Consider the following 13,610-nt stretch of genomic DNA (forward strand, 5'->3'; position numbering starts at 1 on the left):
GCAACCCGGGGTGGCAAAATGCCGTGATGTCCCCGAGGGCCCGGGGCCTGCTTCTCCGCGGCCTCCTCCTGAGCAGGAGCCACAACCAGGTGCCAGTGACGTCCTGACCCTGGCTGCTTGGGGACAGATTCGTGCCAGCCCCCCCCCCCCCCAAACAGACAGGACTGTCGGGTCTCCAACACCAGGTGGCCTATGAAACCTAGTCAACGCCAGGGGCCCCATGACATTAGGTTATATCGCACACGAGACATATTCCAACGTGGTGTCTCTCTGTCCCTGGCTGAACCTCCAGTGGCTGACAACTGTGTGCCCAGTCAAGGACGCGAGACTGGATCCTCACCTCAAAGGGGAGCAAACTCATCACATCGAGTGTTTAGGGGAGAGGATGCTCTACTGTCCCTGCTGCACAGATGGTCGAAGTTACAAAATTACTCTAGAAAGCCCCTGGGTCCTTACGGCAAAGCCATAATGACATCAACGTGTGGCTGAGAAGCCACCACTTTCCACACAGGCCAAAAGCATCGGTAGCAGGTGCCTGTGTTTTAAGATGCGTTTTCTAGTGAAAAAAATCTTTAGTAGAGACAAACCTCTGGCATCTGAAATGACCAAGGGAGACGAAGTTGAGGCAGTCACTTTACACGTTGGCATTTGCAGAGACCGAAGTTTAAAAACCATAAGCCAAGTGAGGACGGCCCCACAAACGCGTATGTTCTGGTGTCCACCGTCCCGCCCTCCTCCTCTGGGGCTGAAAACCGGCCTCCCCAGCAGACTCGAAAGTGCAAACCTCGTTGGCCTGTTATCAGTGGCAGTGAGAAACGGATTCATCTGCAAGAAGCTCTTAAACTGCCCGAAATACTGTCCTTTTAAACGTGTCCTAGGACCGTGCCCTTCGACGTTTTCAGCTCGCCCGCCCTCGTGGACAGCGAACCCGCCCACGGCCACAGGGGCATGAGGTCCCCGTTCGGACGACCAGATGCGCCACGACCCCGTCTCAGAACAGCGTCAGAACCGTAAAGCCTCGCACACCTCTGCCCGTCGCCAGTGGCTCCGCTCCCGTCTCCGTGGGGCAGACGCTCGGTTCCACCCGACACCTTGACTTCCAGTTTCCAAAGCTACAGAATCAAGGCTGCAGAACAAGTATTCGCTTTTAAAAGTGTTTTAATGACAGATGTGACGTCGAAGCCCGGACACACAATGACGGCAGCCTGCCACCGAGAGCCCAGCACTCCATACGGCCGCGTGAGTGCGTGCACGCTCAGCAGACGCTCTCCGTTCAGAGCTCCGCTGAGGCCTGCGGTGTTGACACTTCTACAGAAAGACAAGAGCCACCAGAAGGGATGTTTCTAGGATGGACACGCACCTATTTTTTGTTAAGTAACTTTAATGACACGGCCGTAGCGGCTGCTGCTTCGGAGCCTCCCGCAGGGCGCACCTGCCGTAGGCACGGCGACCCTCTGTGACGCGGGCCTGGCCTGCAGAGGCCACGAAGCCCCGGTGACAGAGGCGGGGCCCCTTTCGAGGCTGGCAGCAGCCTGGGGAGGTCCGTCACGACTCTCGAGGTTTCCGGCCACCCCAGGCTGTCACGGTAATGCTTCGTTTCGGACAGTATACGATTGGTGATTAATGCAAACCTTGCTCTCCGGCAAAATACTATTCAAGTAGTTTTAACTTAAATATTTTAAAAGTAATCTTTACATTATTGAAGACTGGTAAAAAATACAGAATCTGACAGCTTTCATTTCATTCCATCTGGCGCTCTGAAAGTCTTCACTTTTGCATTACCGTAATCTAGGAAGCAACCCCTGGCCCCGTAAAGCTCCTCGAAGGGTTACTTTCAAGATCCGTCTTCCCTGTTACTGGTTCAAATGCACGACAGTCTCAGAAACCCTTTGCCACTGCGTTAGGAGGAGGGACACGGGGGGACTTAGAACTCAGACCCTTCCTGGTTACTTACTTCCGTTACGAACTTTACAATGAAGAGGGCGCTGTAACAAGCCGGGCTGATTCCCGTCACGTGAAGGGACGGCAGAGGATTGTCCTTTTCCGCCCTTAATGAAAACACGATGATCCCATGTGAAGCTTGATGAACAGTAGTAAAATGTTTGGCGATCAGAAGTTAATTAGCATCGAATCCTTGACCGGGGATGGTGCTGTCTCCACGGACACAGTCGCTGGAAAAGCTGGTTTCTGCCGTGACCACTTGATGCAGTCCGGTCTCCGGTCCTGGGGGCCACTCCGGCCCCTCAGTAGATATCTGGGCAGCGGGAGAAATTCCGCTCAAAGTAGCCCCCCGCATACAACCAGTCGGGAGCCCCCGTGTGTGGGTTGCTGCCTTGATGAAACCACCTGGAACACAGAGGACATGGTCAGGAAGCACGTGGACACAACCTGGCTCGTGTTCCCTGCAGGGAGGCCTCGCCGCATCAGCACGCGGCTTTAGATGCAGCCCAGGGCAGCAGCCGCGGCTGAGAGTTATCGACCACATTTTCTCTCGAATGCTGTCCCCGCGAACAGCCCAGAGTGGGCTTCGCCAGCAGACCCTCAAGGCCTTCACGGAAACACGCTAGGCTGTTAGCGGAGAACGGCCACTATCCCTTCCGAGGGAAGGACGGGCACAGTGCTGGTTCCTTCCCTGGAAGTAGGCCCGGCGTGTCTAACTGGGGAAGGGGACGACCTGTGGGCAGGGAGGCAACGGGGCCGCCACCGCGGGCACGTGTGTGGCACGTGCCCTGGGAAGCCCCCCGGACCCTCGACTGCTGGCGCACATCCTGAAGACAACTAAGGACCTGGGGCTCACAAAGTAGAAGGAGTCATCTGAGGACCAAATATCGCTACTTCTGCAATGTATTTTTTAAATCGATTCCTTAAAGACAATGAAGGAGGGTGGATGCTTTTCAAGCTTTTTCTGGAATGAAGCCAGTTCCAAATATTGGAAAGACTGAAAGCGCAAACTTAAATCAGGTCAGAAGCCCGAGCACAAAGAAATGGTTTTAAAAATGTTAGTCACAAAACAGCCACAGGAGGCGATCGTGACCAGGCCTAGAAAACAATGCCTACAGCGCATCAAGCTTGATTGGAAAAAACACTCAGTGAACAGCTCAAGGCCACCCCAAGATTTTTTTTTAATTGTTTATGGTTTTTTTTAATTTATTTTTGAGACAGAGAGAGACAGAGCATGAGTGGGGATGGGGCAGAGAGAGGGGGAGACACAGAGTCAGAAGCAGGTTCCAGGCTCTGAGCTGGCAGCACAGAGCCCGACGTGGGGCTTGAACTCAGAGTGTGAGATCATGACCTGGGCCGAAGTCAGATGCTCCACCGACTGAGCCACCCAGGTGCCCCATGCACCCCAAGATTTTGCTAGGACTAACATTTTAACGGACATTATGTTTTTAATTATGCTCAAGTATTACGGTACTTACCCGACTGAATCCTCACCGAATGGGCTGTTTTCACGTAATTACGACCACTGACAAACCAACCGCGCTTTTCCGGTGAGACAGCAGGAGGCCCCGGGCCCACAGGGTCTGCTCCCTGTCTCTATCTGTCTCTGTCTGTCTCTATCTATCTGTCTCTGTGTGTCTGTGACCCTCTCACCTGGTCTGAACACAGGTGTGTCCCCACCTGCGATGCCCCTGGGCACCGCTCTCCACACCCTCCCTCCTATCCACGCTACCACGTGGGGCCGGCCGGGACCTATCCGGCCACCTGTGCCACGTGGCAGGTGACGTGGACAAGAGCAGCCTGCAGCAGTGTCAAAGGGCGATGGCTGAACACACCATTCCTTCCACAGCACTGCCTTTCCACAAGCTGTGTCGTCCTCCAGCTGGTGGCCTGGTTCAGACTACGGTTTGTTTTAAACTGTGTCCTATTTGAGAGGAATGCTCAGGGTCAGATGCGCTGTGGGCAGGACTGCCAGGCCCGGGTCGGAGGGGACCTGTCCCTGCACTGGCAGGGTGCCTACTCACCTTCGGGGACGCTCGGCCCGTCTGTGTCCCAGGACCCACGCCAGACCCGGGGCTGCGGCCCCGCGTTAATGGGACCCCAAAATAGCTTCTGCTCAGCCACAGGTGCACGTGGGGCCCTGGCCACTGCCCTCTCCCAGCCACCGAGGCCTCACCTGGTCTGCCACTCGGCCTCCTGCTTGGCCCGTTCCCTCCGGGCCTCCCGCTGCTTCTCTTCCAGCCGCTCCTTCTCCTGGCTCGCCAGATCTGGGGGCCAAGCACACGGCGTGGGTAAGGACTCAGAGTCGACGGTGAGGCTCCCAGCTTACAACCGACGGAGGCGAGGGTGGAAGGAAGCAGACAGACGCGGCAGCGCCCCCACCCCCAGACCCTAGGTGAGAAGTCACGCTGGTCAGAAACGTCGTCGTCTGCAAACCACACCCGGTCACGAGGCTACAGCAGCGCCCCGACCCCAGTGTGGCTGCGGGGAGAGGCAGGCCTTTCCCCCGCACCGCAGGAGGGCGCAGCAGGGCTTGGGAAGGAGCACCAAGCAAGGGCAAGCTCAGGCTCACGGGCGACTTGACCCTCAGGGCAGGGCCGGGGCCAGCGGGGGCTGCTTCCCACAGAGGACCGTCCCGCGTAACCTGACCCTCGGGCTCTGCAGCCCGGTCCCGGGTGCGGGTGCAGACACTGGTCCTGGAGAGTGGGGGTCTCCCTGCCCCGTGCAGTCCCTCCACTCGACAACGACTGTGTCCACAAAACCCAGGACCGCTTGGGACGGCCCTCTGGCCAGCGGCCCACCGCAGGGCCGACGTGGATGGGTGAGCCGGCGTGCGGCCGCTCCCTCGTCACGCGGAGACACCCACGGTGCGCGAGCAGCCTGGGCCCGGGATGCGGTCCTACACTGACTTTGGATGGAGAACACGTCCAACCTTGGAAACGTTACCCCAATTTCGCTGATAAGAACTGGGGGACTCGTGTTCCGCACCCGTTGTCCTTCATTTTTCTAGTAACTTAATCGTATCCTATCCACAAGGGGACTGGTCTGCAGCAGGCTGGGATTTCTAAACCTCTTCCACCACGGAGAGTGCGAGAGGCACTGTCCTCAGTCTCCCTGTCTGTCCACCTGCAGCACGGGCGCCCCCCGCCCCCACCGGCCCGCGAGCGCACCCATGTCGCCGTTCTCCATGCCGCGGATGTCGGGGCGCAGGCGGCAGTCCGTGGGAGCCAGGGTCTTCTCCATGCCGCTCTGCAGCTCGTTGAGACTGACGGTGAAGCTGGTAAAATTGTACATCTGGGGGGAGAGGCGCGGAAACCCGTCACCACGCTGGCATGTTTCCGCGCTCCGCTCGGCTAGGCCGCTCGGGGCGGCCGGGTCCTGGCCACTCCTGCCGGTCCACGCTCTGCCCCACAGTCCGTGCGGACGCAGCCCCACAGCCGCCCCGCCCGCCCCCCCCCTCCCCCCCGGCCGGTCCTGGGAAGGCCCCCAGCACCCCCTCACTGTCCCGCACCTGCCGGCCCTCCAGCTCCACTCCTGGGTCCACAGACACGAACCACAGGGAGGAGGAACAAGTGTTGTTTTTAAGAGGAATTCCTGGCAAGAAGTACACCTTTGCCCTGTTGGGTCGAACTATTTTACACTCTGCTGGGAGCCAGCAGTGGCTGTGTCGAGGTGACGTCCGTGTAGGTGGGGGTTCTGTCTCCTTTTTACTGTGGTCTGGTAGGGTGATAGGAGTGAAGCAGACTTCACATGTAGTCCGTATGTTTTACGTATGAACGAGATAAGTAATGATAGATACTAAAATAACAGTTACTACACAAAATTATTACATTTATACAGTCACCCTCTATACTGCATCCTATCATACGGGATGTAATAAGCTTATCATGTGCAATATAAATTATAAGCGTAATTTTCAAACATAAGTACCAAAATGCATTTAAGCATCTAAACCGACAAGTCGGGAAAATAATCTCTCAAAAGCAGTCTGGAAGCCCCTTTCAGTGAGACCCAGTCGGTGCAGGCCGCCTAGAGAAGGCACCGTGTGCACGCGGGGCACCTGTCTCACCGCGTGTCAGGGGCACGGCAGCACACGCACACGACATGTTGGCGGAGCACTGCCTTTGCCCCGGGGAGGCCAGGCCGTGGCCGAGGCTCGACTGGGGCTCCGGGAGGGCGGGGAGCCCTCGGAGGCTCACTCTGAGGAAGCAAGGTCCTAGGCGGCGTGGACACGGGGCCGGGGAACGGCTGAGGGGTCTGGCCTGGCCAGGGGTCAGGGGTGCGGAGAGGGGCGGGGTTCGGGGGTACGGACCTGGGCAGAGTTGGGGGGCCGAGTGTTGACCCTCCAGAGTAGCTTGCTGCCTGGAATGACCTGCACAGTCTCCTGAACCTCGGGCACGGCATCCGCCACATCGCCGTCAGCTTTCTGGGAGCTGTCGTCCTGAAACACAGAACACCGTGGGCCGGCCGGCCGGGCGGGACAGCTACTCTCGGAGCGACTGTCAGGCAGGGCAAGATGGGCTCTCTGGTAAGGGAGAAGATGCCGTGATGCTCTCTTTGCAGGGGCTCCCCGTGCTGGGGCTCCCCCAGAGGGCAGGAAGTCAGCAGCACAGGAGTGCACCCCCCCCCGCCCTCCCGGGGAGAGCACACACCAACGCCTAGGGAGCCGCCGGCTGGCAGGTGGGGCTGGGGGGCTGGGGGGCTGGGCCTTCTACAGCAGCGGCCAGGCGGGGTGCGGCCCTCCCCGGCCGGAGCCAGTCCCCACACGCCGCAGCTCGGCCCTCTGCCAGAACCGCTCACGCCGGGCGACCTCATGGACCCTTAGCACCTCTAGACTGAACCCCGCCTGCAGACCACATCTGAAGACAAAACGCAACCACCCTCACATTTCCCAAGCAGCGGGACCCGGAGAAGGAAGCAGTGGCCACCCCCGCGGCTGCTGCGGGAGAAAGCGGGGACATGACGACGCGGCCTCGGGACCCTCCCGGCCGACGTCCAACGGGGCTCGGTACCGCTGGCTGCGGGCCATGGGGTTCGGTGCCAAGAGCTACAGAAGGCTGCTCCCGGGCAAGTGCTCACACAAGTCTGTCTCATGTCGAGTCACCCAGAGGACAACGAAGCTAAACTAAGGCACCAAAAGCCACCCCTTCGGGCATTTCACATTCCAAGTCTGTGTGGTCTTCACATGGAACGTTCCTTTTGCTTTTTAAAGTCAAAGAGCACGTTGGAAGGTGTCCAGCAGCACTCAGGCGATGCCACAGGGCCAGACCACTGAAACCCTGGGGGAGGCTGAACGCCTTGGGCCTGGCCCCCTCTCTCTTCTTACCTCGAACAACCTGACCCTTCCTTTGAGCTACCCCTTCTAGTTTTAGCCCTGAGATCATCAGTATTCCAAAGCTCTGGGGGGAGAGTATCCTTGCCAAAACTTCCCAACTATGGAATATATTACCTGGTGCTCAGAACTGAAAACACAGACATGACAGTCTTGATTTTTTAATAGGTCTAAGCTAACGAGGTGCTGGGAGACAGGAGGTTTACAAAGAAGAACCCGGAGCACGGCGTTCCCAGAAAGAAACGTAGGTGCACTTGGGCTCTGCCAGGCTTGGGGGACATGGCGCACCAAGTGGCCCCCGAGCCCGGCTGACGGCAGCAGCCTCTGCACACAGAGATGCAGGTAAACCGAGGCCCCGAGCAGCACACAGACGGACGGGCGGATTCCAGGCCTTCATCCTCTCCAGCTGGGACCCCACAGGCCCAGCAGAGGGAAGGCAGACTCCCCCCGCACTCGACTCTGAAGCCCTCCCCCCCTCGCGCCCCCCCCCCCCCCCCCCCGGGGGCAGCACCTTACCGGCTGTGGCTTGCTCAGGTGGTCGCCTCTCCTCTCCCGCTTCTTGAAGGACTCGTACGCAGCAGGGTCTATTCCCCACAAACACTCTGTCCATTTTCCATAGATCATAAAGAGCTTCTTTTTGCTGTAGTCAAAGGGAATTTTAATTTTGCTTAAGTTTATTTATTTATCTTTAGTAATCTCTACACCCAACGTGGGCTCAGACTCACGACCTGGAGATTAAGAGCCGTGTGCTCTTCTGACTGAGCCAGCCAGGCGCCCCATCAAAGGGAATTTTTAAAACCGTGTTTATAGCAATTATAAACCCTTCATCTAAACAGGCAGCACCTCGATTGTGACCGTGACCGTGGAGTACATTCCCATTCTGGTTTGTCTCCTTGTAAATTTGAGAACCTCTCTGGACAGAGGTGCGAAGAGGAAAATCTGCCTTTGAGGGTCCCCCCTCGGGCCTAATTTGCCAAAGCAGAAAGAAGATAAGGGCACAAGCCCCCACGAGTGTGGACAAGAAAAGGTGAGAAAAAGGGAAGGTTTCGCTGGAACCCACGTGCTGGTCTGGCCACTGCCCTTGAAATACATGAACCTCCAAGACTGTGTCCTTCCCTTTCCTACAAATCACATCAACAGCCCTCGCAATTTCAGCTGGCATTGTCTGCTTTATCTTCATATCCACAGATCGGATGCCCACATCAGTACCCGTCTGCTTGCTTCATTTCCTAACGACCTCTGGAAACTGTCCAGATCAACCACCAGAGCGCTTTGCCGGACTCCAAAAGGAACAACGCCAACAGCGCTGGACTGTTTTTTGTTTTTTCTTTTTGTCTTTTTTGTGTCTTCCTGCGGGGAAAGCACGGTGGCCACGCACCGCCTGGAGATGCTGTTCTGCCAGGCGTGTGACATTTCTGGGAGGGCGGGCACCCCTGCCTCGGGCTCAGCCCGGAAAGTGGCCACGCGGGGACTGGCGGGGGACACTCGGCCAGTCCTCACTCAGGACTTAGTCACCTTGGCCGACATATTCTGTCCCCAAGAGGCACGGCGTTAGGCAAGAGCTCACTCCAGTTTGGGATGGAAAATCAAAAAATCAGAACAGGGTTTGCAGACCCTCCGGGACGGTGCGCGTGGCAGTGAGGAGTGGCCCGTTTCTGCAGGCCCGTTTCACGCTGACCACGGTCTCTCTCTGGGTTGTTTCCACCACCAGGGACAGGCTGCTCGGGGCACTGGCCGGTGCCCTTGTCCTGAAGAGGGCTGCTGTCCTGCAAGGTCTCCGAGCTGAGCCCCGGCTCACTTCAGTGGGCACGGCGGTCAGAGTCTAAAGTCTGAAAGCATCTGACAGGCTGTTTGAACAGGTGACTTTCTGGTACTCGGCAGCAGAAGAAACAGCACCCACCGTTTTACCCTGGAAACTTGTTTCTAATTAAAACGTAGGTGGGGCACCTGGCTGGCTCAGTGGGTGGGGCACCTGACTCTCGATGTCAGGGTGGTGAGTTCAAGCCCCATGTTCGCATGGAGGCTACTTCAAAAAAAGAAAAAAAAGAAGAAGAAGAAGAAAGAAAGAAAGAAAATGTCTAGTTTTTAGGAGGTGGAAGGGGTTTCATGACATTATACAAATCCCAATTTCCTGACTGGGGAATAAAAAGTGAGAAATCTGAGGCCAAAAACATAAGATAAAATAACCCAAAGGTCGGGGCGCCTGGGTGGCTCGGTCGGTCAAGCGTCCAACTTCGGCTCAAGTCACGGTCTCGCAGCCCCGAGTCGGGCTCTGTGCTGACAGCTCGCAGCCTGGAGCCTGCTTCGAATTCTGTGTCCCCGCCCGACCCTCCGCCTCTCTCTGCCCCTCCCCTACTCACGCTCTGTCTCTCTCTCTCAAAAATAAGTAAACATTACAAAAAATGTTTTTTTAAATAACCCAAAGGAGAGAGAACCCCGGGAAATCTATTGGGAACTTCTGACCGTTTCTCTGGTCCAACACGTAAAAAGTCTCTAACTCCCAGAGTGCCACGAGCCGGCCCGTGGAACTGAGGCTCCCACTACGGTCTGAGTTGTGCCTGGCAACACGTGGCAGACACCGCTCCGGAGGAGACACGTGGTCACGTCTTCAACCTCAGCTCTGTTCGCAAAAGCACAGCGTTTCCTCTCAGTGAGAGCACCTCATCTCCTCACGTCCATTTGATCAAAAGGAGTCAGACCCAGACCTCTCCTCCTCAGGAGAGGGCGAGACAGACCCCGATCACTCACCGCCCGGAAACGACACTTAAAACTAACCCTTCGTCTCTCTGTAGACCCAGTGAGGGAGTGTCTTCTCTAGACCAAACAGAGTCATAATCTTTTCTAGCGTGAGCGAACGTCACTGGCACGCCCACATCGCCATCAAGGGGCGCACGCGCCGCCCACGGTGAGCCACCCAGACGCAGACCTACTTTTTGTCCTGGATGTGCCCCTCCACTTTGTGAAGTTCTTTTCCAAACAGTCCACACGGTTTAAAATGAAGCACACACTTATCTCCAGTTCTGCGGGAAAAACAAACACAGGCTTCCGTTGTACGACGCGAAATGTCTGGGAAAGGTGAACCGAGACACCCGGGTGGCCGGGGCTGGGGCGTCGGGCAGTGACCGCGATGGGCGCGGGGCACCTTTCTGGGGTGACGGAGATGCTCTGACACTGCCTGGTGGCAACGGTACAGTTCAGTAGATACGCCGAAACTCACTTAAATGCGTGAATTTTACGGTATGCAAACTGTATCTCAATAAAGCTGCTAAAAAACAAAGCCGCTATGTCACGAACTTCCAGGAGGAAGGTTCGAGGGTGGACAGAGGTCAGTATTTGAGGATGTTTCACGTGGGAATCCCATCATTCTTTAGTGTCATTTAAAATCTCAAAATCAATTCGCTACTGCGACTGAAACCAAAACAAGAGGTGAGCAGGGGCACGAAGATGATGCCACCACCGACCAGCACCATGGCGGCCACCCCCAGGCCTGGCTCTTCCCGCAGGCGCGCCGAACCCCGACGGCCTGAATGGCAGCCGGGAGCAGGCCGGAAGCGTGTCCCCGAGCTCACGGCAAGCGCGTCTGGGGCTCGGCGCGGTCTCTGACTGGCGCGCGACCGGTGCCATTACCTGTGGTTCAGAATCTCCACCGTCCCGTACTGCTCTATCCAGAGCTTCCCGATAATCACGTTGTGCACACAGCAGGTAGGGTTGGTCCAGGTGTAAGCCTCATTGTGTCTGTGAAAGATGCCAGAAAACACGCGAGTCAGACGCCAGCAAACAAAAGACACTTGCGTGACCCTAAAAAGCAAAATACCAGACAGAATTAAGCCATAATTGCCTTAAAACCTGCGCCGGAGTAGAATATCGCTTTGAACTCCCTCGAACGGCGGCTATTTATTTAGCATTTGTTTGAAATTTATTTCTGCTTTCCTTTGTAGCATCAACAAAGCTTTCTACTTAAATGTCGAGACAAGTTAATAAGCAACAGGAGACCACCGAGACAAAGAGAAAAGGCTGTCCCGGGAAGCTGTCCACACAATGGCCTCTTCAGCCGGCGCCTGCGGGAGCCGCACGGCCCACACCCCGCCCGAGGTCCAGGGAGCAGCTCCGTGTGGAGCGCCTTCCCAGACGCCTTTGCTCGTATCCCTCATCCTCCCCCAGTGGCCTGACCCAAGGAGAAAAGAACCCCCACGGATGTGATGCAAGTTCGTGAGACCCGTGTCTCGAGGGAGGCCGTGTCAAAGAGCCATGATCAAGGGCAGAGACTAGCTCAAAGCAGAAGTATTTCAGGACAAGTATTCGGGGCCCCTCAAATTTCCAGGGGAAACTCAAATGCGTTAATCAGTAAGATTTGCCACTTTTCAGTTCTGCATGCCACGCCCCAAGAAAGCACAGACCGCCGCAAGACGCACATGCTTCCCAGAAGTGGGGTGCCCTCACTGCACCTGGTGACCCCATCAGCCCTGGGTACACGGGGGTCAGGGGCTGGTATTCTCCGGCAACCAGCCAGGCTGGGCCAACGTGAAACAAAAATCATACCCCGTGCTTCATCACGGCGGGCCACGGTTAGCAAGACGTGCATCTCAGGGAGCCTGCGGCACGCCGTGGCCTAGACCGGGTCTACGCTGGTTTTGCAACGTCCACGCGACCGCTAGAGATGGGCTTTTGCTTTGCGAGGTGTCCGAACAAACACCGGGGAGCGTTTGGACTGAGATTTCATGGGTGTGCGGGCAGCCTCCACGACGCCCCTCAAAGTCCCCCACCTCCCAAGTTTCATCCGTGTCTCCCTCCCACCCTCAAGCAGCGTGGTCCTCGTGACCAACGAGGGTTTAAGGTCAGGGTGAGGCCACCTCTGCGATGAGGTCCTAAGAGACACCGTGGCTCCATCCCCCTTGGGTCCCCAGCTCTGGTGGATGCCAGCACCCCGCTGTGAGCACCCCCCGGCCTCCCGCCAACGGCCACGGAAGGGGGCCTACAAGCAGATGTCCCACCAGCCGCCTTCGGCCCGCGTCCTGCCCGCCACCTCACGGGACCCCGAGCCAGAGCGCCTGCCACGCTGCCCCCCCCACCCCGGCCCTAGCCCTCAGAAACCACGTGGCAGAGGAGAGAGCGGCTGTTGTAAGGTGCTACGTGCGGCTCATCACCAAGCGGAAGGACTACCACAGGCAGTGACTAAAGCCATCCAGGTCCTCGGTGGGCTGTCCCAGACGCCCGCATCACACCCAGTCCCGATGAGGGGTCTGGGGGGCGTTGCCTGTTCGAAGGAGTGTCTGCCGGGGGAAAGACCCTTCCGCTGGAACTTAAGAAAGGCGCCCGCCCGCCCCCGGCCTCCGCACTCACTTGAGCAGCTCCAGCGTGATGGTGCCCCGGGGCTCGGCCTCCACGCTCTTGCCCCAGAACTTCAGCTTCGGGTAGATGGAGCCGTGAAACAAGAAGTCCTGGTGGAGGCCTTCTGAATAAAATGCACTGATCGGGGGGTGGTGGCTCACCTGCTCGGATATGAATCTGAATCCTAAATCCTCCCTAGGCACAAAAACAAGAGGGAGAGAGCACATCAGTGACAGCGAAATCCGACAAAGGTTGGCTCGGCACACCTCTTGGGGGAGCCCCGCAGCCCCCGGCCACCCTGAGTGACAGAAATATTCAACACTCGCTCTCTGACGCCACCCTTGGCCTGACACTGACCGCCCCCCCGCCCCCCCCGACACTTGCACGTGCGCCCACCGCCTCTGGGCAAATCTGAACCCCGCATGGAAGGAGAAAGAGTGTGAGGGGCCTCCACCCACGCTGCCCCCAGCACGTGCAGGTCTAGAAGAAAACTCCTAGAGCCGGTGATTTAGACGCGGCCACCTCAGCCCTCGAGGGGCACCCAGCGCCCAAGAACCGCAAGAGCGGGGAGCTCGCGGCCTTCCCGAAGGGGGCCCTCCTCTAGTCCCTGCTAGGGCTCCTGGAAGTTCTGTGACGTGCCATGTCTGATGCCCCAAGATACTCCTGGGCCAGGAAATGGGATTTTCAGTACATGCTCTTTTTCAATAAAAATGTCAGTTTTTAATTGTTCCGGAACTGTGAATACACCTACAGTTGTAGTCGTTAAAAATTATAAAAGCTAAACCACATAATTACTAACTTAACTGGAATCAGAATTTCCAATCGTTACAGAGGAAGGAAAGTTGAAAAATTAGATTTTAAAAGGTTGCCAACCAAGGTATGTAATTTACAAAATGAATACTTGTCTAAGAAAAGAAAGTGCTATTTTTAGCCGCTGAGGAGCAATCTGTAGGGAAGAAGACACTGGAGAACGACTCGGTTTAGTTACAAAGCTCCTCAGACCGGAAGG

The 13,610-nt window shown here is 57.0% G+C and overlaps 1 protein-coding gene across 6 annotated transcripts in view; it reads right to left on the reverse strand.

Annotated features, from left to right (window-relative positions):
* Window positions 1-1,140: 1,140 nt before the first annotated feature.
* OSBPL2 (oxysterol binding protein like 2) overlaps window positions 1,141-13,610 on the reverse strand; it is a 36,897-nt gene continuing 24,427 nt past the window's right edge. For 5 of the 6 annotated variants that reach the window (XM_042930470.1, XM_042930472.1, XM_042930467.1 and 2 more), the window contains 8 exons: window positions 12,614-12,796; window positions 10,901-11,008; window positions 10,204-10,293; window positions 7,790-7,913; window positions 6,254-6,382; window positions 5,112-5,235; window positions 4,118-4,208; window positions 1,141-2,346 (listed from right to left, as the gene is read on the reverse strand). In XM_042930470.1, coding sequence (XP_042786404.1) covers window positions 2,244-2,346; window positions 4,118-4,208; window positions 5,112-5,235; window positions 6,254-6,382; window positions 7,790-7,913; window positions 10,204-10,293; window positions 10,901-11,008; window positions 12,614-12,796 — 952 coding nt within the window. In that variant the 3' untranslated portion in view covers window positions 1,141-2,243. The remainder of the gene's footprint in view (window positions 2,347-4,117; window positions 4,209-5,111; window positions 5,236-6,253; window positions 6,383-7,789; window positions 7,914-10,203; window positions 10,294-10,900; window positions 11,009-12,613; window positions 12,797-13,610) is intronic. The other variant, XR_006200323.1, reaches the window with a different exon arrangement.

Source organism: Panthera leo, chromosome A3 (genome assembly GCF_018350215.1).
Source record: "Panthera leo isolate Ple1 chromosome A3, P.leo_Ple1_pat1.1, whole genome shotgun sequence".
NCBI classification, from domain to species: Eukaryota; Metazoa; Chordata; class Mammalia; order Carnivora; family Felidae; genus Panthera; species Panthera leo.